Source organism: Haliaeetus leucocephalus, unplaced genomic scaffold (assembly GCF_000737465.1).
Source record: "Haliaeetus leucocephalus isolate CR32 unplaced genomic scaffold, Haliaeetus_leucocephalus-4.0 Scaffold897, whole genome shotgun sequence".
NCBI classification, from domain to species: domain Eukaryota; kingdom Metazoa; phylum Chordata; class Aves; order Accipitriformes; family Accipitridae; genus Haliaeetus; species Haliaeetus leucocephalus.
The window spans coordinates 4,526,733-4,549,632 of NW_010973333.1; the positions used below are offsets into that span (position 1 = coordinate 4,526,733).

Here is a 22,900-nt window from a genome sequence, read left to right on the forward strand (position 1 = left end):
TGATGAATTCATCTGACAAGTGTCCATCTCTTTCCATTGCCTGTATCGGGACCCTGGAGTTACTAAATCCAATGTTGACATAAAGGAGACGAATCCTACTTTATTTGCTTAAAACGTGCTGTAACTTGGAGTAGAAAAAAAGCTTTAAGTGTGAGAAATAATTTGCCCTGCGCTCGTTTTAAAAGAACAATTACATATGGGAGCATGTCTTATATAAAGGAATTTATTTTAAGAGTATGTTTTTAAACAGTGTATATTTATGTGCATCCTACCGCAAGGGAATAATTTTGAACAGAATTAGGAGTTTTGTTTTATTTTTTTAATGAATGGCTGCAATCATAAGGCAGTTCATGCTCTGCTTAAATTAGATTCCATTGCTGCACTTCTTCTACTATTTATCTACTAAATAAAAAATAAATGAACAATCTGGTATAGAAATCTGATTTTCTAAGTGAACCTCTGATTGCTCAGAAAGAGTCACTGCATTCTGGATGAAGAAAATTAATTCACGGTGAGTTACCTTACGCCAGTCACTGAGTAGTCAACTCAAGAATATAAAAGTTAGAGATGAAGGTGAAATAAGGAAATTTTAAAACTGTAGAGAAAAGATTTTATTAATTAATGTGCTCCTGTTGTGCATATATTACCCTCTAGCATTTTTAAATGTATCTTCTAATTATGTAATCAATGAAGATGCTGATGTTTACCAATGAAAGGATTTTTTCCTGCTAGTGCAGAGCCATGCATTAACTATAACAGGCCCACAGACCTCTGCAGCTCCCTGGAAGTATAGTATGTTGAAAACAGGTTTTCAGCATGTCCTTTTAAATGGGTTGAATCTATGTGGCAGAAGGATGGTATGTTTATGAACATCCCTTACAGACACCAACTGTGCCCAATAAAAACAAAACGAGGGCAGAGGTGGTTTAATTTTATATAGATTCTATAGCAAAACAACACACAGACATGTACTGGGGAGAGATCAAAGCAAGAAAAAGGGAGAATGTTTCTGTGCAACTGATTTTCCTCATGCATCTCCGTGAAACATTTTTGCTGGGTTCTGCACACTGTTTCTTCCCAGGTCACGGTGTACCTCTTCAGAGGTACTTCTGCGTATCATTTCTCCCAACTTTGCCGTTCATGTCTTGACCTAGATTGAATGGGATAATTTACTCTAAACGGTGCTTCAGTGTTGGGTGATAAATTATATGTGACGATATAGATAATGATGTCTACATGGAAAAAAGAGGAACATTCAGCTGTAGTTACTCTCTACTCACAATCAGCCGCATCCTTGGTGTTAACAGGCTAGTGCCATCCGCAGGGTGACCTGACTGTACAGACTGTTGGAAATTGCATGCTAACATTGCCAGAAGCCATTACAGGTTATTCTTATTGACTACTGTAATTATAATAAACATTATGTTCCAGGGATGAGTTCTTGGCTGTATTGGATCCGTGACATCCAGCTCCCATGCATTTCAGCAGGCTGAAGATTTTGCCCAAGCCGTTTGAAGAGCCTTATCCTAGTGTTTTCTTGCAATGAAGAGGCTTTGCATGAGTTTTGTTTACATTTGGCTTTTCTGAGGCCTTCACTCTCAGCCAACCTCACTCATCAGAGCCACTTAATACATACCTGCCACATACATATCCAGGAAAGCTTGGAAGTGGAATCTAATCCAAGGGGACAATATGGAAAGAAAAGATGCCCATCTGACTCTTCCTCCCCAGAGACAATTACTTAATGAATGATGACGATGAATCACATGTTAATGTAAAGTCCCAACAGATACATCATCATACAAAGGGAGGGTGTTGTTATGCTCTTATTTTGCAAATTTTTTCAGGGATCTTGGGTGAACATGCCTATCCAGCTGTGGTGAGCAAATCCTATTGCTGTAGTTGAAAGCACATTTCAGTTAATAAGATGCTAAAGATCAGGCAATGTAAAATTTATTCTTCGCGGACTGTGGGTGCAGAGCATGTCACTAGTCCTCTCTCCACTTTAGGCTCCTCACTTTTTAGGGAAGTGATTACTGGTTCAGAATAAAAGCCCAAATCGTCACTTAAGAATTAGTATTTCATTATACTTTGTACATGGAAAGCAGAGTCTTACAAATGATGTCCCACATTTCTGTATCCTGTAACACAGTTGGTTGGGTTTAATATTTTCCAATTTTCATTTTAAGCGTCTTTTGGTTATAACTGTACTACTCCCCACCATAACTGTCTACCTTCTCCTGTACAAAGGTATATCTACCATCTAAAACATATATATAATGAAATCTAGCCAACAAGGACTAGATGAGATGTTTAAAATGATTTGCTGGGAAACGAAGGTTTCATAGAATAAAATCCTGGGGAAAAAATGAGATCGAATTGCACAAAAATGATTCCACAGGAAGACACTTTGTTGTAATAACATTTTCTTGCAGTTCAGCCTGAAAGGACTTAAAAAGAAATGTGTCCTCTTAATCCTGATGAAGCCAGAAGTGTAATGGATGCTGCGCTAAGAGTCTTCTGAGGAAGCTGAGAGCACTGTCAGAGGAAAGAAGATTACTTGGGGAGGGAGTGCACAAAATCTAGCCACCAGTTTTGGCGATCATTCTGCAGAGAAATATAACTTTAGTTACCTGAATGGTAAACATAAAGCTGTAATCCAGGTGTTTGCCTGGATTCATCTGGAATCCTTTAAAAAAAAAAAAAAAAGTAAACCAAAACACAGACAAATAATCCAAAACAAATACAGACACATCATCTGTTCAAAGCAGTTCCTTGTAATTAATCAGTGCTTTGAGGAGGAATTGTTCAGCCTCGTCATTGTTCATTAATTAAGAATGTGATGTTAGCGAAATCTGTTGACAAAAGTATGGCTGAGCCCAAGCTCCAAGACTGAGCTTTCAGCCCAGCAGATTAACAGGGAGACGTTTCGTTTCCTCAGTGGGTCCAGTAACACAGAGGTCTCCTCGCTCCCGCTGTAAGGTCATTCCATATCACTCAACAGCTTGAGGGAGACGTGAAAGCAAGGAGTCAGGCCACAGGAAAGGGGTGTGTTTGTTTGTGCTTTCTTTCTTGTGAGAAAACTATTAAAATAAGCAGAAGGCAAGTCTTGAAGGAAGATTTATGTAGCTTCGTGTGGCAGTATTGGCTTCCTACATCTGATAGAACAAAGGACCCCAAAGTTGCCTGAAATGATATACTGCAAGCAGGATTTATGGTGATTTTAATGTGACATGGAGCAGAAAATGTCTTCTCGGCAGGATATTTATGCCTGCAATTTAAAACCTGTGCTTTGATTGTTCTAGATGATAGCAAGTTTTCAGAGGCCATCACAGTGCTGCTTACCTGGATTGAGCGAGGTGAGGTGAATCGTCGCTCTGCAAACCAGTTTTATTCGATGGTGCAGTCGGCCAACAGCCACGTCCGCCGTCTCATGAACGAAAAGGCCGCTCATGAGCAAGAAATGGAGCAAGCCAAGGAGAGTTTCAAAAATGCCTTAACGGGGATCCTCACTCAATGTAAGTAACTCCTTTTTGTCCAGTCTTGTTGTAGTGATGGTGGTGGTGGTGGTAGTGGTTTTTTTATCATTTTGTTTGTTTGTTTGGGGGTAAGTAGTTGCAATGCAGTCATATTCTACTTCATATCCTATTCCATACTCTGTGGCAATTTGGAGGAGCAAGGACCATTCCTAAGGGCTTATTTCTCAAGGTGAGCAAAGTTTCAGTAGTTTTTTTATTAATAGACGAAGATGTGCTCTATGCATAATGTCTACTGCTGCGTAGACATAACGCTTCAGGAACGGACCAGACAGAAGCCTCCCTGCTCTCAGCAAAGATCGTGCTTTTGTGGAGAGAAGTGATATGCCTGTGCGTTGCAGCTAGTTAACTAGGCCAATTACAGAATAGAGGACAATTAGGTTATATTTATAGCCTGGGTTTAGGTAAAAGGAAGCAGGATTCAGCAACTTTTAGGGATATATTCACAGCGTACAGGGCACCCCTACAGTAGAAGAATACGCTGTACTGCTGCTGGCATCGGGACTGCTTGGCTGATACAATGCCAGTATTAATTTGGCAGATAAACTGCCTTAAATATTTAGTGCTGGCAGCTATTTCCTTAGTACAGATATATAATCAATGAAGTTACCTTAATGAGGTTCCCTCATAAAACAATAATCGGGATACTTGACTAGACTTGTTCTTCAAAAGGAAGGAGGAGAAGAGAGGAGAAGAGAGAGAAGAAAAGAAGGGAGAGGAGAGGAGAGAAAAGAGAAGAGAAGAGAAGAGAAAGAAAAAAGAAAAAAGAAAAAGAAAAAAGAAAAAAGAGAGAAGACAAGAAGAAAGGAGAAAGAAAACTAATTTCATTGTTGCTGGTTTTTAACATGTCTACTCATGGCTGCTCAAGCAAGAAGCTTTATGATACTCAGAAGGGTGGAGCCTGAAGCCAGCTCTCATATGCAAGTTAAAAACAAAACCCAAGACAATTTACCAGATGCAGAACAATGCCGTTGTTACACTGTAATTTCTGAATCACACCCCGAATCTTTACATAAAAAAAAAAGCCCTAAAGGCTTTTCTGCAACGTTTTTCTGGTCCCTCGGTGGTCATCCTTCAGAAGTTAGGGCTGAAGGCAGAAGCTTGGATGGACTTGCCTGGGTTAAGAGAGCAGCCCCTGGAAGCTTCTTGCATACGTGATGGAGAGCTCAGCATCTCAGAAGACCAATTCACCCCAGGGCACATGTCCTTGTAATTTAAGAGCTTAGATGCCTGAATGTAAAAGAAGGATTCTGGGCCAAAGCCATTTGATTTCTGAGGACATATGTTCAGTGAGTAAATTTTAAAGACTAGTTAATTCCCTTGGTAATTTGCTAGGCAATGTCATCTTCCACCTCAGCATTTAAAGGCAGTGCGAGGAGCAGAGACGCAGGCACCACGCATGACCGTGCTGTTCAGTTCACACCAAGGCCTCTGTAGTTTTGTGTCCAACAGCCAGCCCTAGCATTCGAAAATGCCTTCTTCAGCTGCATTAAAAAAAAAAAAAAAATCCCCCATTGTCAGCAGGCTGAACTTTAGTTAAATCAGTCTAAATTAGCCCGTTTGTCACCAACTGTTGTAGAACATCTGTCACTTGGAAATAGAGATCCCTGTAGTTTCAGGTGGAAACTTGCAGTTTTGGCTATCTGGTTTGTTCCTGTAATGTGCTGAATGCTGAACTTACAAAACAGAAATAGGTCTGGCTTGAAAACATGAGTTTCAGAGTGCCACAGTCACAGCAATGCCTGGAAGAAGAGAGTTTCTGACAGATCTGGCCTAGAAGGACAAGGTCAGCAAAAAAACAGGCTCAGGGAGAGGTGTTACACTCTGTGGATTTTATAAGAACAAATTTTACGAGCTTTCCAGATGCTCCACATTGGTTATTTTATAAACATCATAAACATCAGCCATTATTAGCGTTAATGTGTTTTATTAAAATTGTCTGCAAACTTGCCACAAACGGATGATGTTTTTGCTTTACACCCGTATATGCCTAAGATTGCTAAACATGGAGACTGAGAAATGAGCTTCCCTTTTTCAAGAATTTTCCTGTATTTGAATTGAACTGAGGAATGTTTTTCATCTGTCCTTTTCCATTGTTTTCCCACAGCCCTGTATAATTGGTTACAATATGTCACTTGCTTTATGAAGAAGAATTTGAAAATAGTAGATGTCCAAAATAGTTGTGTGTGGTCTATTAAATTCTGCAGAGTGGCAAAAAAATACCTGCTGTTCTGCAGTAAGGATCCAAAAGTCTAGTGTAATGCTGCAGCTCTGTGGCCACTTGACATAAATATTACAGTATTTTTAAAATACTATGTGGCATTCCTCTGTCATGAACTAGGTCAAGATGTGCAACTCCAAGCTGACCGTTCTGGGCTTTCTTTGCGGTCTGCAGGGAAAAATAAGCATCTCCAGGGAATAAGTCATCAGACCAACCTCATGGTGCTCTTCCAGTGAGATGAATCATCCCTTGGAGGTGCCATTTTTCCTCTGCTGCCCATAGAGGATTCGCAGGGGTCCTAGCTCAGAACCAGATGTCCAACTTTTTACATGCCTTGTTCAGAGCAGATTAATCCGACTTACCGTGTGTAGTCTTGATACAGAAGGACGTAGCGTAAGGGAAGAACTTGGAGTTAGATAGAAATGCCAGCATTGTAGCAGTGAATGTTATGGGGAGTGAAGAAGAAATGTGTTAAGAAAATGGGCTTCAAGTGCACTCACCTGGAACACGCGCACTGTCTATGTGGGTCTCAGTACAAAATACTTTCTTATTAATGAGGATTAGTGTGGCCAGAACATTTCAGCTTATGGCCCAACCACTAAAGAAGTAGAGATATTGAAATCCCTGCTACAAATTTCTGCCTGGAGGTATTTAGAAGATTACCAAGCGGATTACCCCTAAAAATTTGGGTCAAGTGTTCAGCACGTGAATTAATTACCTGACCAAGATACTTGTGCCAGGATAATCTGTGAAATAAAGTGTATTACTGCTGTCACGTCACCAATTTACAGCCCCTGATTTAAGTTCTACAGGGAGTCTTAGCCTTGTTATGGTGCTTCTTCAGTTATTTAAGGGATAAAGAGAGAAAAATGTCCATTTCCTTCTTTTTTATTAAATTACTTAGTTTTTCTAGATTTGAATCTGTGCTTAAAATGTGGACTGTTTCCCAGGATTTTGAATAGCTCTGTCTTTGCGGTTTGATTTCTAAATTCCTCCACTCTGCTCCCACAGCACAGTTACATGTGACACTGCTCCCTGACTTTCCGCGCATCTCCGTTTCATTTCCTCCCAAACCACCTTTTCAGCCTAAGGCTTATAGATGTTGATCCTCATGTTTAAGAAAAATGGAAGCCCTAGAGACATCCGCATTGGGATGTTTTTTAGACTACACCAAAGCTGCAATTCTCTCCTCTGACTTTCTCCTCCATGCACTGTAAACTTCATCTACCTCCTATTGAGGTTTCAGCCTGTTTAGTGCATTCTCCCTTGACAATATTTTCAAATGTACCTACAGGTGAGTGAAGATCCAAAATCCCATATTCAAAAATTAATTTGACATCTCAAGAGTCAGACACACAAGGGAGTGGAAGTGCTCCAGTATGCGAGTAGATAGATAAACAGTGTAATGAACAGAAGTGCCCCATGGCTGGGTACTGAGCAGTTTATGACACTCATGTATTTGGTCATTTTAGTCAATTTTACTAATGGATGAGTCTTCAAGGGACTTAGGCACCAGGTCCCCATCAGGGTCTATGAATCAGTCTCTTGCGTACCCGGGGGGGAACAGTGGGAGGGTGGGTTTTATCATGGAGCCCGGCCAGATTACTTCTTTGTGACATGGTGGCCTTCTCTTTCATTCTCTCCTTGACCTTCAGGGAATTTCAGTGTCTAGTGATCAGGATGATCTTTTGGAAAGGTATGGTTAAATACCCTGAATGCCAGGGAAGGAAGAGAACTTAAGGCTCCTTCCTTCCAAGCGTGCTCTAAATGGTGAGGTCTGGTGCTCTGAAAGGTGGTATTGACCTTCCTTAGGGTGTTTGACAGATGGCTTTTAGGCACCTGGTCCAGAACGATGCCAGCTGGAGGGAGATGTCTCCCTGCGCTGAACAGAGAGAATAGTTGCATCTATGGCACATCCCCATCTAGGGGATAGCAGCTACCTAAGGCAGTGGCCCTATAGGTATTCCCAAGCGTGAAGCCATTCCCCTGTACTATGTAGGACACCACAGTTGATTACAGATAATCACCAGGGTCTTAGAACTTGTGTAAAAGGCCCGAGTGTCAAAATGTGGGTCTGAAGGTGTGGATAGGCACGTGGTTCAACCTACAGGGCAAGCTGGAGTGTAAACCTGCAGAGTCATTTATTCCAGTGGAACTAATCACAGATGTGTCCTCACCTCCTGCTGGACGTGAGGTTGCTGGAAAGGGAAGCCGGTTCCCAGCGACCCTGGGATCCCTTTGTGCATTAGCTGGCATCAGGGAGAAGAGATGTGCTGCAGGTTCTCACCCTACCTTGGCAAGCGGTAATTAGCTCATTGACTCTTAGTAAGCAATTTCTGAAAACAGAACGTAGACCCCCTAAATCACTTAGACATGTTTAAAGGTTGCCATCCTGAATTTCATTCACAACGGCTAAGTGACAACCCTACTGTTGGCATTAGGCAAGCCAGTGGCAATCCAGTGTAGCAATCCCCAGCACTCAGTATTCAGGGCCAGTATACACCAGTAGGCCATCCTGATATTTCCAGGGGACCTTGTGGACAAGCTACATACTGACACCATTTTTTTCCATTTCAGCTACTAAATATCATGCCATCATAATAAGCAGTAAAAGCAAAACTGTTACAAAGTTTAACGCAATTTATAAGTGACAGGATGCAATCTTCAGTAGTACTGCTGGAGTATTTGTAAATTGTAAAATAGATTTTTCCACTAACTAAAAAGAAAACGTTGGGATCTTTTTCTTGGTACAGTTCTAATTGTGGTCAGGGACCAAAACCTTGTAGGTTTTGGCCACTTATGAAGTTTTAAAATACAAGGATTCATATCTGTGGATAAAAGTGGCGTTATTAGTTCTTTCAAAGAAGGAAAGAGACAGCATCTGAGTGAGTCCCTGCCTTGCCTGGACAATAAGCTGACTTCTGAGAGGGTCAGAAAAAGCAATTTTCATTATGTCACTGGTGTACCTTTGCCACGAAAGCCATGGTAGTGGCAGAGGAAAAGCTGTCTGTATGTGAGTGGTATCCCAGCTTTGCAAGGAGCTGTGATTAGAGTGATATGCTATGGTGCTCTGAATCCAACAGCTCCCGTGTAGGTACACTGTGGTACTACGCTGACATGGGTGGGGAGGCACACGGAGCAACCGGAGTATTCGGCACCATCCAAAGCAAGTGCATGGCACCATCAGCCAGAATTTTGTGACAACTCTACCTCCCATTGCCTGCTTTGATTTTTTTTGAAAATGATCTCACGACCTGAACTGCATAGTCCGGTTCCAGTCATCGTGTAGATATTCTTCCCATCTTGCTATTGAGAGAAACAAATTTTCACTCCACAGCTCAATATACAGGGTGCCTGCCATTTCTTTCTGCTGCCAGTAAGCTTGTTTCCTTCCCTGTGCTCTTGCACTGCATGTAAAAAAACCAAAGAGTTACTCATCTTTCAAGAAGTCCTAAAACCAAAGAAACCTGGAATTATGAGACTATGCAGTTTACTTGCTTATCTTGTTGCTAAGCATCCTTAGCCCTTTTATTCGTGACAACAGGGTATGAGGCTAGATACACCTTGGAGCTGATTCATTAGGGCTGTTCATTAAGAAGAAACAAAGGTTTGGGGAGAAGACTGTGTGTTGTGTGACCCTCCTTGGGAAGGTCAGGATTGTCACCTCGAGTTTTCTCTCCATTCCTACTGAAGGACTTTAGTCATGTATTAGAGTACTCTGGCTTTTTTTCAAATAGCTGGTAGGTATCAGATATAAATTTCCCTCCTCCCCCGCCCCCCCAAAATAAATTGAAGTTAAATAATTCTGAAGGGAAATGCATTCTCAACAGATTGAACAAAAGTCTCCTCTCTTCAGGTTTGTTCATTTTCATTCTCTGATCTCTCTGGATATGATTTAATCTGTTTTAACATTATCAGTGTCTTCACAGATAGAATCTGAATTTTTAATATAAAAAAAGGAAGAAAAAAAGTTAAAAATCCTTTCTGAGCTTTCTTCAAAAAAGGATTGGGATCAGTTTTGTTTTTCTCATTACAGGTTCACTTCAAAAGTTGCTCTCTTGCTTTAGAAAAGGTAGAATTTACATTGACATGATGGTGATGATTACTAATATCACCAACTTATCTGATTTGCTTTAAATTCCACACTGCAGTCCTTTTTCCCAATAGTCCTTCACTTTTTAGTTTATTCTCTTAGTACTGAAAATGAAGCCAGTTCCATTACAGATATTGAAAGCATGCTGGTTAAAATTCTCATAGCAGTCAGACTTTTTATATACCTTCATGCTTTCCGAGTATTCTTTCAATTGCTCTGCATTAATAACAACTTTTAAAAGGATTTTCCTGCTCTTTAATTGTCCAGTCTTGCAGTCTTTCTTTCATTTTCCAGTGACTAATTCAAAAATATAAGCTTACTTTATGTGCAATTTTTAGGTCATCATTAAGCTCTTTGTGAAAGAGATTGAGTCATATAATGCGTTTTTACAGTGCAGCCCAAATCACAGTTGGTGTCATAGAATGCCGCTATAATACAAATAAAAACATTAATCATTCATGTCATTAGTTGCCACTATTACTTTCTACCTTGATGTATTTCTAAAAAAAAAATTAAATACAAAATAACCTCCACAATCCATCCAGTCCCTTTTGATTAGCTCATTTAGTCAGTGTGCTCTTTGCTTGCTTCTGTACTGATAATTTGTCCAGTAAAGCTCAGCTGGGTATCTCTATTCTTTTTTACTTGTCCTCCCATTTTCCATCTCATGTACACAGGTTCTTAAAAGCATTTCTATCCGGGATGCTGTGGCAGTGGCAGAGATGAAAGACTCCATTTCTATTTTAGCTTGCATTCTTATAATTCCTCCCCACTTTCTGGCAGTATAACTCTTTGTGGTTGCAGCCTGTAGTGTTTCAGATAGCTTATTCCTTTGTGCTTCATTTTCTTTGAATTTCTTCGTTCCTTCCATTGTCTGTAGCCTTCACTCCACCTAAAGTCAATAGGAATCTTGGTATCGATTTAAGCGTGGCCAGAATTTCAACAGAAGCTCTTCTCCTTTTATTTTTAAGACTTTTTTTTTTTTATGAAGGCTATTAAATATGCATGGTGTTTTATAGCAAAATAAAAGCACTGCCTCCAAAGAGATTTCAGTCTAAGGCCCCATTTTGACAACTCACGCCACTTGCCTGGATCCTGCAGGATCTCCTAGATGATGAAGCAAGGTTCGAAGCAAAGAAGCCTGTGCTTGAATCACATGGAAATCTGGGCTTGGTTTTGAGCTGCCTTGCTGAGTAGAGATGGAGGTAAGGGCCTGATGCTTCACAGAACTGAACTGTAAATGTTGTATGGAAATGAACAATAAGGGATGAGAGTAAGACACTGGAGCTAGGAAGAAAAGATGGAGGTTTCACCCAAAAGGTTTTCTGAGTTGGCTGTGCCTATTGTGTGGCTGCTTATAAGTGAATGAATAAACCTTGTAAATATGAATATGAATATGAATATGAATCACCCTATGCAATTATAGCTGGTTGAAATACTTACTCCCTTCCATAGGCACTAGTCTTGGTTCATGTCGAATCACTGGATTTGTCCCAAGTGATGTAGTTTGTGACGATGACAGAGATGTTATGGGGACAGGAAAAGAGTTTTGGAAAGGGATGGGCTGTGTGGGAGGGCAAGATGGACACACACAGGGTGCAGGAACAAAAATACAGAAGAAAAATGAAACTGGAGGCAGTAAACAAAGAGAGAAGAGGACAAGTCATGGCAGGCAAGGGAACATAAGGCATGGCAACAAATGGAGAAGTAAATGTTCCCACATAAGATGTGTGAGACGATTTTTTTTTTGGATTGCCAGAAGAGGCTATGGCTGTTGAAGCCTCCTCATTCACCTCTCTACTCTATTTCAGCAAAAGAAACCGTATTATGCCCGAAACAAACATAGCCCTCCTGATCTCCTAGGAACATTCTAATCTGCAAGATCCCTGGACAATTATTACTTAGAGAGAGTCCCTTCACTTAATGGGACCTGCCTGAGTTCAGTCACATTTATGATGTTCCTTCATCTCAGAGTTCCCTTGGGGTTCTTTTTTTGGACAGGCTTACCAAAAATAGTTGTTCCTACTTTTGCTATTTTTAAATCTGAGAACTGAAGAAAAGGTCTGCCTAACCATAAATAACAATGAGAACAGCTACTTCAATGCAGTGCATTGGGGATGGCTTATAATCTTGTCAAGCTGATGAAGAAGGTAGAACTCATTTAATCTTCCTTTGAGTTAGTAGGGTGGGGGTGTGTGTGTGTGGGGGGGTTTGTTGTTTTTTTTCTGGATGTCAACACAAAGTCCATAAAGTCTGTTCTGTAGTATAAGATGTTGGCATTAACAGAGCAGGTACTGTACATTTGTATGTGCCCTACTGTGTTGTGCTGGCCTGATGTCAGGTTCCTGTTTGTTGAGAAATGACATGGAGGTGAAGTGGTCTTGTTGAGTCCAAGTGATTTATCACATGGCATGGAGCCAGCACTTGCTGTTACACCAAGCTGTCAGTTTCTTTGTTGTAAATTAAACCACATTTCACAACCTAAAAGATTTTCAGAGCTTATTTTGTAGACAGATTTTCTAGCAATGCCTTGCAGGGCAAACTGGGCTCTCTTTAATCAGAGTGTATGTTTTTTTTTCTTTCAAAGTTTAACAAGGAGTGTTCTTCCATTTCTAGAACTATTAATTGTTAATATACATACGTCAGACAAGTTACTGTGCAGGTTTCAGCATAAATCATGGAAATGGGGTGGTTTCAGTATCCCTGTAATGCTCCTTCTTTCACTCCTCCTCACTGGGTTTCTTAGCTGAAAGAAGAAGAAAGGAAGACAACAGCTGCTGACACTGTTTTGATGTTTTTCGAAAACCAGGGATTATAATTTGTGCTGTGGTATAAGAATTTTTTTTTGTCCTTTATCTATGCGGAAGAATCTGCTTATTGTATTATGAAAAAATATTTCTTCCTGCCTCACTCAGGTGTAGACCACTGACATTTACTCGGCCTCTTAATAACCCACACGAGCACGTTGGCTAGGACAAGTCTGAGTCAGATGGAAGAGGAAGGGGGATCAACCATCAACCCAGGCACACCTCCTCCTGGTCTCAAACATTGTAAGCCTAGTCAAAGGGAAATGTAGAAATAATATAGTGAAATTTAGGCAGAGGACGCTTAGACTTGTTTCCCATTCTTTCTAGTATTCACGTAGGTGAGACAGGGTAGACAGAAGAGGAAAATGTCCTTCTTCCTCTGGTAAGCCTTGTAACGGCTCTTTGCCACACTGAGACCTCTGCATCAGGACAAGAGCAGAAAAGGTGAGACTGGTAGTAAAAGATGACCCCGCTGACTCTGTCTATAGGATTAAATTAAGCTGAGCTAGGACAGGCTTGTCCATACTGTTCAACTGTAAGAAAGTTGTCGCTCCGGGCCAGCTAGCATTTTCCCACACAATGCGGGTACAATTTAGAGTTTGGTGCAGGCCAGGTGGTTTCCCTGAAAAGCATCTTTTTGGGGAGAGAGAAGGTTTGCTGCTGCAGGGACCCTCAGCATGTTGTGCCAGTTGGTTTCAGGGAACGAGTATGGTCCCTGGCTGGTTTTGGTCGTTAGTGTAGATGTAGTTGTTGGCAGTAGGGCAAGTTGAAGAATGGCAGCCTTGCAAGCTTGACTTCCCACACAGCACAACAATTTGGGAGATAAATCGCTGGAGGCACCATTCTCTTGGTCTGCCAAAAAGCTGGAATTGGGGGATATAATAGAGAAGTCCTGTGGTTTTCTCTTTTATCATGCTGTCTTAAGACTACGTCTCAAGGAGCCTACGGCCATCCAGACAGCAAGCAGACCAAACAGTAGCCTCCTCTTCTCTGATGGAGTTGCAGCCACCTTCTTTTTGATACCTATGGATTTTTTCTGTGTTTTTTTTTTTTCTCTTTAAAAAAGAAAAAAAACAAACAGAAACACAACCCCCCCACAAAACCAAAACCAAAACCAAAACAAAACAGGTATGCCATTTATTTGTGGCAGATGAGTCATCTTGCATAGCTGTCAAAATCTACGTCTTCATTATACAAATCTGTAATGGCATTTGCTTACGTATCCAGCTGATGACCAGCAGTATGCTTTACTTTAGGACCCATCCCGTGCAGTATCTGCAGTCTTCTCCAGGATGATATTTCCAACTTTTATGTTTTCCTCCTCTGCCAGTCAATGGCAATCGCATCTGTTTCTCCCTCTGTGAATTGGGTAACAGGGAGGGTCTGCAGGTTTTCAGCTGTAAATGTCTGAAAGGCAAATTCTTTTCTGAAAGTAAGCAGTATCATAACCAAAAGACAGAGGGTTTGGCCCAGATTAATTAAAAAATGATATGTTTCTTTCATTACTCTGCAATCTGCCTACCATTTCTCTTATTGATGTCACATGTCATTTGCTTATGTGCAATTTTAGCCTTGGACTCAATGCTAAGTTCTGTTCAGTACGTCACCAAATGCCTTTCAGGACTGTTGCCAAAAATATTCTCTTTCCTATCCAAAACTGACCTGGGGACTCTAATTCTTTCACTTACAGCATCTAGCCTTGACTACTGTAATTCCTTGGTTTGCTGGGCTTGGAGCCAAATCGATTGGCAGACTCCAGCTTAGTCAGAATTCAGCAACAAGGCTTCTGACCCAAACCACGCCAACTCTATATCCTCCCTGTGCTGCGAATCTATATTTGAAAAGCATGTTATACATTTACTGTAACAGTTTCCTTTACACTGTAATTTTATGGGTGGAATTTTTCTTTTACCCTGCATGTCAACTGTTGCATTCTTACAGAATTTTTCTGAGCTAAATTGCCACATATTCTACTCTTGCACTTACCATAATTTAGTGCAAAGCCCTTTTCATTCTGTATCCCTAATTGGTGGAATCTGGAGTGAAATTCTACATGAGATCTGATTTTTTTATCCGCCAGCAAAGACTTTTGTTTTTATTTTAACACATTGTGTTTCAGTTTCTATTTTGTTTCTTTTTTATTGTAAGGCATTATAAAACATTTGGTTGCTGGTGTTCTTTATTATTACATACAAGAAATTAAAAATAATCGTGAATGCATAGCAGCTGATAAATGTAATAAGCAAAGGCAAAATGGAGTACTTGTCTCCTGAAGCCAAGGAGAAATTTCAGCCTTCACTCAATCATGTATTTAAAATAGCCTGCTTGATAAATGTAATGGAGGGTAAAAGTGTTCTCTCCACCTCTTAATCTACAGATGAGGCTATACTTTGGTTCTCATTTATTTCTGTTCTTTTCTGGTAGTATGAACTTCAAATATCCTGTATCAAATATTCTCTTGCCCTGGAGATACTCTAGTTTTCCCTTTAATCCATTCTTGTACGCAACTTCTGCAGGCATCATTTAAGGGATTTTTGTTGTTGTTGTTGTCCCTAGTTTTTACGGTTGTTTTTACATTTATGCTTTATAACAATAGCCTATTCAGGTAACATGTTTTATGGCAACAGAAACTGAGGTTTAAACTTTCCTTTAAAATCCTTACTATGAGCTGGCACCTCTAATAAAGTGTATTGTTGTTACATCGCATTTGTTAAACATTGACACTTGCATATCACTCTAGGCTTAGTTGTTTGGGTCTTTTTGGTTATTTATAACTCAGCAGAAAAACAATTAGATAATAATCCTTTGTCTGAAACACGCCACATAAATTACCAGCTGCAGAATAAGTCGTTAGGAAAGATGCAATTATTTACATCCTGTAAGTTATATTGATAGGAAAAACAATGACGTGGTATGGATCCTTCCAGAACAATGCGGTTTTTTAAACCCTAATTTAGTAAGGAAACAGCTTTGCATATGGTCAATGAAAATTTGATATAGCATAGAACTTACCAACAGATGTTTCACAATGAATATTTCATGTTACTTAATAATTCTACTTACCAGTCACAGTTGACAGTACAGTGCATCCTGGAGTTCAAGGTGCCTTAAAGAGGTAGATACGATCTGTTATTTCATTTTGGACTATTCTTTCTGGAGGTCAGGAAATAGTCTGAAAGCCATGGTCAGCAGTGGGACCGAGAACAACTGTTTCACTCAGATTCTGCAGATATCAGCCCAAAATCTGGGGCCACTCTTTGGCCAAATCTTACCCAGACATGGGGGAAAAAATGAGTTAACTGGAGAGTTTCTCAGCTGATAGGAACTCTTCTGGCTTCCCCTTAGGGATGAATTTACCATCCTTACGGGCTGTGTGTTGCTGGATCACTTACCCATCCAAATTTGATCCTGATCAGGGGTGTGTACAGTATGTCTCGTCTTCCAGTTACCCAGAGCACAGGAGTTATGCCAGCTTTAGGCTTCCCGAGTGTCTGTGGAAGAACAAATGAATCTTGATGCAACATGAATTAACGTACGAACAAATGTGAACTGACAGAACGGGTTTGTGTTGGATTGCCATCTCATAACACATGACTGCAGGATTTTGATGCAGTACAAAGAGATGAGAAGCCACTTTCCTGGACTGTCAAACCATGGCCTTGGCTGCTCTTTAGCTCTAATGTAATGCTTGGAGACCTTTTAATCTGGGTGTTACCTGTGGGTGTATGTAACACTTCATAGCCTAGATAGCTGTGTATATTGAAATTGCTGTACGTACATTGACACTTTCTTTGAATACAGAGTAGTGGGATGTTGGTCTTTGATATGTACTAATTTAATATTCTCCTCTACATTTCCTTTTTTTTTTTAATTATCCCTAGCTGCCTATTGAATAAAGTTTCTCCAAATGCCTTGATTTTTAGCATCTAGTACTCATAGTATCCTACCTCCTTTTTTTTTTTTTTAATTCCTGAAAGTTAGGTAAGTGAAGGACATCCTTTTTCTGCTCACTTTGTCTACTGCAGTTATGCAAGAAAAACTCTTTGACGTCTTCCTAGCTTGTGTTTCCATTGAGGAGAGCTTCTGAAATGATCAGATAATGACTTTTGATACATCTTAGCACCTGTTCACAGAATGGAAATTAAACACTTTAAAGTTCAAATGTTTTTCAAAATTCGAATGATCTTATTAATACTTATTAGTGGAAAATGGCAAACCAGCTCTTCCTCATAGTTTTGTGAATCTTTTCTACTTGAGTTTCCACTTGCAAACTAAAAACAGATTGTTAATTAAGCAAGATTTTATGAGCACCTGGGTCATCAACACAACGATAGTAATTAAATTCTAGCTTCAGTTTCTATACACACAATAATAGAGTGCTTTAGCATTTTCATTCTTTTCAAATTAATTGAATAAATATACACAACATAACTTCCTTGATACATCCACCCTTCACTCCAAGCAAGTTCTAATAGGCTGAAATTATCACATCTGCTACTAAAACCTGAATGGATCACAAATGGATCGGATCATCCCAGTAGCTTTAAGGCACCTTCTTTAGTATAAACTACATATAAGTATTAATTTTAAAAGACTACATTTATTTTCTATGGCTTTAGAAGTTAATTAACCAGCCGTGATGACTGCAAAGAAAAACTTCCATATGTGATTCAAAATGTTGTAATCTTCCTGAATCTGAAAGCAACCTGCAACAGTGGTAAAAAAAGAGAATAGAAATATGCTCCTATTCAAGCGAGTGGGGTTAACTTTTAGATGTAGAGGTGAACGATACATTACTAGGTGAGCTCACCATTTTAGAAAAGATGGGTTGTGATGTATAATCAGATCCTCCACATCTGTGACTTGAGAGGAGGAGAGCAGGCATCGATCAACTGGATGAGAGACCAGACCAGAGGGCATTGCAGCACTCCTGCCACCATTTCTCGATGAAAGAGGTGGGAGGGAGATGCTGCAAGCTGCAGCTTTACAAAACAGTGGGCATCGTTTCAGCCCAGGAATCTAAAGAGATAAATAGCCAAGAACCTTGTCAAAGAGTTGAAGGATTTTTCAGGTTGAGTTCATAGGTCGGCACAGCTGCTGTCTCAGGAGCACAGCCCAGGTCATTTGTAGAAAATCTGGATTTCTTGGGGGTCTTGCAGTTAACTGTGCTGGGATTGAAGCAACTTACATCTTGGTCAAATCATTTCTTAGCAGGTCACTGTTGTGGAAGGACAATGTTGCTTGTAACTGATGCGAAGAGAAAGAAAAGAGTGTTGGGAGAAAAGTTTCTGATTTAGGATGAACAAGTAGCTAAAAACTTGAGGATCTTAATTGTCCTAGATAATTGACCAAAAGAAGTATTGATGTCTGGCTTCAGAACAAATTCATTAGAGTTGAATGAGGGAAGCCCATTTCACATCTCTTCTTCATCTTACATGTACAAAACCGCGACTGTTCATGCACATAAACATACATAGGCCATGGACAGAGGACAGAATGATCTACCACAGGTGAGCCCGTCTATGTTAAATAGAAGGGAGGCTGCAGCTACAGCATGCAGCATTAATGTACAGTTTAGCCCTACCCGTCTGCTGACAAATTCCCGCTATCAGATAGTCACCCTCCAAAGCAGTTTGCCTTTCGCGTTTTCATTTGCACAGCCTGCTCATCTGTACGCAGCTGCCGCAGGGGAACGTGTGTCACGTTTACGCCTCCAGCGTCATTTCGGTAGCCGCACACGCAAAGGCACGTGGCTGCGCAGAGAGTTGTAGCAGCCGTCACGGGGAAGGAGCTGCATGCGTGGTTTTTGGTACATAGTTATCGGTTGTGTAGGCTAAAGTTATGGAGACAGACTTGAAGGGAGACATCTCCAACATTGGTAAAATGTAAGTACAAAAGACACATCATTGGATGGATATTGATGATGTTGTTTCAGTAATGACATCATCCATAGACTCCTAGTGTCTTTGCTTTGCTTCTCTATAGTGATCACAACATAAATTGCTTGTCTTGTTTGACTTCCTTGTTCACCAAAGTTGAGCAGATTGTCGCCGTTTTCAACGCTTCTACCAGACAAAAAGCTTGGGACCATTTCTCGAAAGCCCAGCGAAAGAACATAGACATTTGGCGAAAGCATTCTGAGGTTGGTGATTTTATTATTATTTTCTATCCATCATCTCACAGCTGGATTGACACAGAACGAGTGTGATTGTAGCTGGACATAGTGTATTCAGCAATATTTACGGCTACCATTTTAGCTGTTAATCAACTGGCCATTATACGGTCTCATCTACAGCATGAATTGCTCCCATTGCTCTCATTATGATAATAGTCATTAAATAACATTGAGAGCAATGTGTTTTTATTTTTCATGCAAAATTTGGGAAATCATTGGAGGATTATATTTGCTATCTAAAATAATGAACTGAAGTAGTGAAATTAGGAACAATATTTTCAACTAAGGATAGAATTAAGAATTATTTCTGAAAAATATCTTCTTAGGCGTCACCGTGATCTGTTTTTAAAAGAAGTATTCCATAGCACAGATTTTGTTTTTTCTCGTTGTGCCATTATATGGTCATTACAAGATGACTTTGCCTGGAAATAAAATAGAAAATTTCTTTCCTAAGTAATGACTTAAGCATATTAAGTCCAGAATTATGACATACTCCTTCCCATTTGTTTCATGTTTATCTTTAAAAAAGTAGATACATCACTTGTATTGATTCTAAGTATTATGCTTGCAAAGAAACCAGTATAAATGTAATCATACTACCACACGGAGTTAGCAGTGTGGGACCATGCATGTGTGACTGTCATAAGCATGAGCAGAGGAAATGGAATTCTAACTCCCCTTGCTGCGAGTGGCAGCAAAGGAAGCGCTAGACCTCATCCTGTGTTTTGGTCATCCAGCTTTCGTTTTTAATTCAGTATATACGCTATGAGCCTGTATTTTAAAAAGTAAGTACCGCTGTCTTTGTTTTCTTTCTTTCTTCTTCCTTTTTTTTTTTTTTAATATGAGCAACTTGCATACAGTTGGTTTACCTTCATGTAGTACAGTATGTTGATTGTTACTATCACAGTCCTCTAAATGATTTTTCTCTGTCCCAGAATAAAAACTTTAGAAGGTAAGGTGCACTTATTTAATTATTTTGTAGTACACTTGTAAAATAAGTGTTGTACACTTAGTTTGAGAAACACTAAAGTGCTGTGATATAAATCATTTGGATAACATTTTAAGTGCCCATTAACTAATGCTAAATTACAGTTGAATACCAATGGCACTAAATGTAACATCCACATGAATACCAAATGAATTTTTTATTATCAGTGCTATTATGGTGAATACCAAATGACTTCACAATAATGGGACACTTAAAATAAAATGTTAGCATAATTTATTGGTACAAACTGTATTTTGCATTTTGTTCACAAATATTTCATATAAGTAGTGGATAAAGCCTGTGTTCAGTTGAAAGTTGGGAAGTTGGGATTTGATGTTTGCCTTATCTTTTAGAGAAGTATGAAAATATGATTTGCTAGAAGATTATTTCAATTATACTAAGACCATCCCTTCTTGAACTAACTTTCTCTAAAGGGATATGGTGTGTCATTCATTTGCTGGCTTCTAAATCTTTAATAAACTGAAATGTGTAGGAGTTGGACTTTCCAGAAATGTTAATTCACTACTCATTTTTTCAAATATTATTGCCTTTTATTCTTCTAAGAAGAGGACAACAAAAACAATTCAAAAACATGTGAAGGCTCTCGCTAAAGCAATATATTTCAGAAATGCCTGTCTTTCAGATGTGAAATATGATGGAAATGTACCAAATGGCATCTTTGATTTGAATCATATTTTCTAACGGTGACATTATCTGCTAATCTGTTTAATTGCCTGATCACCCTCCCTTTTTTTTCTGAATTTAGAAAAACTTTGCTAGAAACCCAAACCCAGAGCAATCACTCATACACATAGACATTCTCCATGGAAGGTTATTGGCTTTGCTGATAATGTAGGCATTGATGCATCAAGGACATTTATCCCCTAAAGAGGGAGTAAATGTAAGCGGATGTCTGCTCAAGTATGCAGTATACTTCCCCAGGAAAAAATGCAGGTGGCCTTTTCCAATAAGGAATTAAGCAATGGCTTGCTGATTTCTTCCAGAGGTGCCTCTGATTGCCTGAGACACTGGTTGACAATTTACCTTTTTAATCACTTTTTTTAAAATTTGAAATTATTCTCATGTAACACGCCCACTAATTAGCCTCCTTGCCTTTGCTGGGATTAGTGGACACAGATACATTTATCAGAATATTTGAGATGTGCCGATGAACCGAGGGTACAGCTCAAGGGGAACGCCTTCCCTTTTTTCACGCAGTCCCTCTCTGACAGCTTAGTGTTAATTGCGCGGAGCAGCGGTCGGACTCCTCAATGCTGTCTCCTCCTTCCACGCGACTCTTCCTTGTTTCAAAGATTTCAAACCACCTCTTGGGGAATTAAGCTCTTTGTCGGCAGAAAAATTAGCTGTCTGCGGACTGAAAAGGCCTACACTAATCACGGTGCAGCATCCCCGTGTTACACCTGACAGGATTATTAGGACAAAATAGAGTCCTCTCAATCTTCTCGGTGCTGCCGTTAAAAAGCCAGCCGCTACACCCGCGCCGGCTTTTCTACCCCGAACAAAGACCGTCTAGACTCCCCCAAAACCCGCCTGCCTGCCCGTCGTTTCCCTCGTGAGACGTGGAGGGGCTGCCTGCCCTTGTGGTGGTCACCCATAGACCGGCACGTCTCGTTGGATCGAGACGCAGAGATTTTCAGGACGGCGTGATGGGGCTGAGTCTCTTAAATCCGAGGCGATCTGGGCATAGAGGCGGGGGGGGAGATTCCTTCGGCCAGCGTTGGGCATCTCTGGTACAGAGCGCTCCATCGGCTCCCTTTACCATCAGCGGAGAGAAATAGGCACTTTTAGGGTGTAGTTAGTATGACTTTGTTTGATGGAGACCCCCATGCTCGGCCGGGTGAATCCTACCCCAAGTGGCAGAGAGAAGCAAGAATTATCTATACCTTAAGCAGGCCGACAATCTCTTTATCAGACTGCTTTATACACAATTTTTAGCCTTATCCCTGCTGTTCAAGCGTTCTCCCATGTTTGGCAGAACTAAAGATCACTGAACGTGGAGACTCACTTTCTTTTTTTTCCCCCAAGTGTTACCTTTGATAAACTCCGTTCTTTCACAGGAAGAATTCCCTGTGCTACCGTTGTTATAAATATTCATATACAAATAAATGTGATTACAATGATAAATGATGCATAATTAAAATCAGAGCAGTATTAAAAACAGATACTAAATAATACATAATGACTGTATGGAAGTTAATACTGACAAAAGGTTGTTTTGGGTTTTAGGAGCTTCGAAATGCTCACAGTGAACAGCTCATGGGAATCCGCCGGGAAGAGGAGATGGAAATGTCCGATGATGACAGTGGTGACAATCCCAGTAAAAAGCTGAGAGTAGATGATTCAGGTAAAGCCAAAACCCTCTATAACATCAAGTATATACACCTGTTGTTTTTTTAAAAGCAAGCAAAAACTTACATATGACAAGTGACATATTAATAGATGATTATATAAGACAGTATCTTATTTTAAACTCTCATAACTTAGTTATTTGCATGATGCAAGCTGTCTCTAGGAGGTGTCTGTCACCTGCTGTGATCTATAATGATGAAAATTCTTCAGTTTTGCCCTTGGCTGGAAGCATTATGTTTCTTTAGTGCACTCTCTGCAGTCTTGCATGACAGTATTTCATTCCATGGTTGTAACAATGTCTTATTATGAGACCAGCTGAAGTTATGTTTTCGCCAGTATTCTCTAAGCCTTACCTTTCTTTTCAACAAATATGTAATAGTTTATAAGCTCTCTCACAAATACACAATACCATTTTAACTGAGTGGTTTGTGGAATTAGCTTTTAAGGGTACATATTTCACAATATGGTACTGCATACTGCATTAATTTGGTACTCGTTAGATGGCTGTCATGAAAGAAAGAACAAGGGTGCATGTAATACAAGTAAAGAAAAGCAACTTTTTCAGCCTTCTGCAAATACTCTGCTATCCAGGATGGACACCAAGAGGTGGCTCAGAAGCTGCCTGAATTACTGACTGGTAACATGATCTGGATGGATGCTTTGCTTGATTTCTTGACATAATAAAGTTGTCAGTAGCTAACAAGGGTTTG

General features: G+C 40.0%; 1 protein-coding gene across 1 annotated transcript in view; it reads left to right on the forward strand.

Moving 5' to 3' along the window:
* The window catches only part of ENOX1 (ecto-NOX disulfide-thiol exchanger 1), a 153,215-nt gene that overhangs the window by 67,751 nt on the left and 62,564 nt on the right, over positions 1–22,900 (forward strand). Inside the window, exons 7-9 of the mRNA XM_010583421.1 lie at positions 3,306–3,518; positions 18,693–18,799; positions 22,068–22,185. Of these exons, the coding sequence (XP_010581723.1) occupies positions 3,306–3,518; positions 18,693–18,799; positions 22,068–22,185 (438 nt within the window). The remainder of the gene's footprint in view (positions 1–3,305; positions 3,519–18,692; positions 18,800–22,067; positions 22,186–22,900) is intronic.